The sequence below is a fragment of the Pempheris klunzingeri genome, chromosome 21, assembly GCF_042242105.1.
Source record: "Pempheris klunzingeri isolate RE-2024b chromosome 21, fPemKlu1.hap1, whole genome shotgun sequence".
Lineage (NCBI taxonomy): Eukaryota > Metazoa > Chordata > Actinopteri > Acropomatiformes > Pempheridae > Pempheris > Pempheris klunzingeri.
In genome coordinates, this window is record NC_092032.1 from 21321010 (window position 1) to 21325241 (window position 4232).

Here is a 4232-nt window from a genome sequence, read left to right on the forward strand (position 1 = left end):
AAAAACCCTCCACCAGCTGCTGCCTATATTTATCCTGCTATATTTAACTCCAGCTCCCTGCAGAAGACACGGGCGCTTCGACGGCCAGCAGGGGCGCTTGGTTTCCGCTCCTCCTTCAATCAAGGTGGGTGGAGTCTTCAGGCTGAGCTGTTAATGAACCCGCAGTTTGATGAGTCAGAGCGGAGAACGTTTTATTGGATCTGAGGGGTTCAGTCACTTTGGTTCTGGATGTAAAGTAGAAAAAAGTTACGTTCCTGAAGTCAGAAACTCTCTGCTGTTTAGGCCTGAATATTCTAAACGAGTGCTGTAGTCCACACTAGAAGAGGTGACACTACACTTGTGTCAAAACGTGTTGACCTGGGTTTCATTTTACAGTCAGAACTGTCTTGGAGCAGCATCTGGTGGCGACTGGAGGAGCTGCATCCCATCACTCAGGTGTCTGAGGTAGGCTGCATCTGTGCTGATGGAGTATTCATGCTACACCTCTCCTGGTCCCTTAACACCTGCAATATTAGTGTCATAATGTAGATCAACCATTAAAATGTATTCAGTACATCCCAGCAGCATTTAAGAGTTTTAGAGGTGGAGGAGAGCAGCCAAGAGAGGAAATTTAAAACTGTTTAAAGCCGCAGACAGGCTGTAATGACTGTTTAACCAGAACAAATGTTATATCGCTCTGTTCACAGACACCAGACTCCATTGACAAAAACAGTCATTTTACCTCACAGATCACATTAGCTGCTGGTCTGCTGCTGCCTCCATCGGTCAGCTTGTTTGTGTTATTGTGTTACACAGATATTGTGTTGGATCTGAACTGACTATTTAAAACACCGCAGTCCCATGACAACACAAACAGAATGACTGCAGCAGCAGAGCAGCAGCTCCTGTGTTCTGTGAAGTAAAAAACCTGTTTTAGTGAATGGAGTCTGGTGTGTGTGCAGAGAGCGATATAATGGCTGTTTGTGGTTAAACCAAAAGGATCTTCCAGGTCTGAGGTGATCTACTGGACCAGTTCCAACACTTTTATTACCTACCAGCCATTTAGACACCAGGATGTGTGAAAAAGAAATAGAGCCCAAGTTTAAGAATAAGTTATCCATAAAGGTCTTTTTCAAGGGAACTAAATCCAGTGATTTTTAAGACTGTAAGATAGATATCCTGTTCTGGGTGTCCTAGAATAAGAACAAGACTTGATCATAATGGAGAACTGTCCAGTATCTGGAGCTGGTTTTGAATATAATCATGTGGTTTCCATCTGTGGCATCGAGCCTCAGAGTGAAGTCAGACTTCAGGCTCATCAGTGAGAGAAACGGAGCGAACAGACGACAGCGATGGGACGACGGTTTCCAACATCATAATTTAATTCTAGTTCAGCTACAGCACAGTCTAAACAACAGCTTTACTGGTTCATGCAGTACTCAACATCTACAGTAAAATCAGGCTGGACTCCCGCCGGCGTCACATGACCGAGACCAGAGCGTCAAAGAGTCAAATGAATCTGATCCCAGCGCAGCGAAGCTTTAGGGAACCTCCCGGCTTAGTGAGCCTAATCCTTCTACCACAAGAAAACCACCAACACGGACACTTCGTACCATCGTTACAAATGATATAAAAAAAAGAAGAAACTCGACCAAAAACAAAAATCTTAAATCTTAAATTATCATCAGCTCGTCAAAAAACACACACACAAAAAAAAAACATTGGAATCCATTTCCGGAATGGCGTCATCTGGAAATTAAGCAATAAAATAAGTGTAACAACAACCTGTACATGTCGGCTTGTACCTCATCATTTGTTAAGCAGTAGAAAAAACAGCATTTGGTTTTCAGGTGCGTCTCATCACAACAAATACAAAACAATGTCAAAGAACGTTGATCTGAGTGAATGATTTGACTTTTGACCCTGTGAGACGCAGAGAAACAGACGACAACAGCAACAACACCCCCGAGGGCGCCGGCGGTCCCTGATGGCCCTGTAGTCCTGGTGCACAGCGCCCCCTGGAGTATTATTAAGGCTTGTATCCCACACAGTAAACACGGGGGAGGGAGGGAAGTCGCCGAAGCTGTGGAAAGTCATCAGAGAAACCAACCACACCTGCTGTTTTGTGTTAACTATGGAAGCAGAGGATGATGATGAGTAATAATAACCTGAACCTCGTGAGAAACTAAACACTGAATCACTAGTGCTGATGTTTAAATACCACAGAGCGTCCAGCATTATGCTTTGAACGTCTGACTGTATCTGATCTGATCTCAGCAGAAAGACCTTTTGTTGTGACACACTGCTGTGAGAGTTTAATAGTTGGACCTCAACTGTTGTTTTCAGAGGTGAAACATCAGATCTAACGTCAGTAGTGTTCAGCAGTTATTACTTCATGGACATCCTGACGTGTGAGGAACCTAAACGGGGTTCGTTCTCTAAATAAACCTGCATGAAAGCATCCGTCTGCGTCCCACAAGGTAAAAAAAACAGAACGAGACAATCTGTGTTTCCAGTTTGGACGTGGACGGTCCAAAGCGAAGGTACAATCAGAGAAACAAGGTTTGAGCTTCCTGCCGGAGGATCCACAGTGTCTGAGAGTCCGAGAGGACGGCAGCGTCGCAACAAACACCGACCGAGCGTCTCCAGATGGAAAACAGAGAACAGCCGAGACACAAAACTGTCCAGACAGAAAATAAAGAAATCAAACATGGAGGAAAATCTGAAAAATAAGGCCCCTTAAGAAATTCAAAAAACACTTTTAAAAAAGGGAGGAGAAAAAAAAGGAGGCACCAAAAAGTCGAGATATCAAAAATGCAGTCTGTCTGTGTGGTACGAAAATTTTAGACTTCTTGTATTTCATAAAAACACGAGAGAGGAAAAGAAAAGAGGAGCAGCTACATCATCCGGGAGGACGTTCCTGACGGGAAGTGGCCGAGGTGCTGCTTCTGTCTCCGCCCACGCTTCGTCTTGTTGCACCGCCTGCAGGACACGACAGGAAGTACACATCAACACGAGGCTGATCAGTCACACCAGCAGAGTAGTTCTAGTAGTGGTGGGAGGACTAGACACTATAGTGACTGGTTAGTAGTTTCATTATGTGTGTCTGGTTGGCAAATGGCTCCGATTACCTGGGTCCACATCCTGGTCACTGACAGGCTCAGAGTGTTATTCTAAGTGTGTGACAGCATCATGGAAAGGATCCCTACAGAGAGAGACCTGGAAGATCCTTTTGGTTTAACCACAAACAGCACACACACCAGACTACATTCACTAAAACAGGGATTTTACATGAAAGTTGCTGGTGTGCTGCTGCTTGGATCAGTTAGTTTGTTTGTGTTATTGTGTGACTTTGGTGTTTTAAAGGGTTAATTCAGATCCAACATGATATCTGTGTGACACACAATAAGAAAAACACACTGACTGATGGAGGCAGCAGCAGAGCAGCAGCTCCTGTGTCCTCTTCTCTAAAATCCCTGTTTTAGTGAATGTAGTCTGGTGTGTGTGCAGAGAGCGATAGAACGGCTGTTTGTAGTTAAACCAAAAGGATCTTCCAGGTGCCTTGCAGTCCGTTTGGTGGCTGCTGGCTGAGGTGATCTACTGCTGATCTACTGGACCAGTTCCAACACTTTCAGTAGTATAATGTGACCAAATAAGGTATCAAAGTTGTGTGCCTGGATATGTCCCTCTCACTGTTTGATCACTACTAACTCTAAAAAGACTGATTCTCCCTGTAGTAGGTCACATCTACATTAATGAAAGCAGTAGTAGTGTGAACAGCAGTGATGTCACTACCTGGTGAAGCACATGACCACAGCTACGATGACGGCGATCTGAACGGCGCCGATGATGGCGGCGATGAGGACGTAGTGCAGCTTCTGGCCGCTGGGCACCACGTACAGGATGTTGAAGTCCAGGAGCTGATCACACTGAGGCCCCCCGTACGCCGCCTCACACCTGAGACACACACACACACACACACATTGATCCGGACGCTGTCACTGCTGGAACATTAAAGCTGCCATGTTGGGCTGGAGTGGAGATCCACTGATCCACTGATCCACTGGTGTGTATTATTAAGGTGAGCAACACGGTTTTGGGAGAACTTTCAATGTGTGTGTCGGGGCCTCTGATTGGCTGCAGTACAGGAAGTGTTACCTGCAGACGGGCAGGTTGTGTCTCATCTCACACTGGCCGTGTTCACAGAACTGGTCGTAGTCTTCGGGACAGGGGGCGGGGCTGTCCACGAAGCC

General features: G+C 45.7%; 1 protein-coding gene across 1 annotated transcript in view; it reads right to left on the reverse strand.

Annotated features, from left to right (window-relative positions):
- Positions 1-2758: 2758 nt before the first annotated feature.
- Positions 2759-4232, reverse strand: part of LOC139221253 (tomoregulin-1-like) — an 11419-nt gene continuing 9945 nt past the window's right edge. Inside the window, exons 8-10 of the mRNA XM_070853174.1 lie at positions 4138-4232; positions 3775-3936; positions 2759-2961 (exon numbers count right to left, since the gene is read on the reverse strand). The exon at positions 4138-4232 is cut by the window's right edge and continues 26 nt beyond it. Of these exons, the coding sequence (XP_070709275.1) occupies positions 2877-2961; positions 3775-3936; positions 4138-4232 (342 nt within the window). The 3' untranslated portion in view covers positions 2759-2876. The remainder of the gene's footprint in view (positions 2962-3774; positions 3937-4137) is intronic.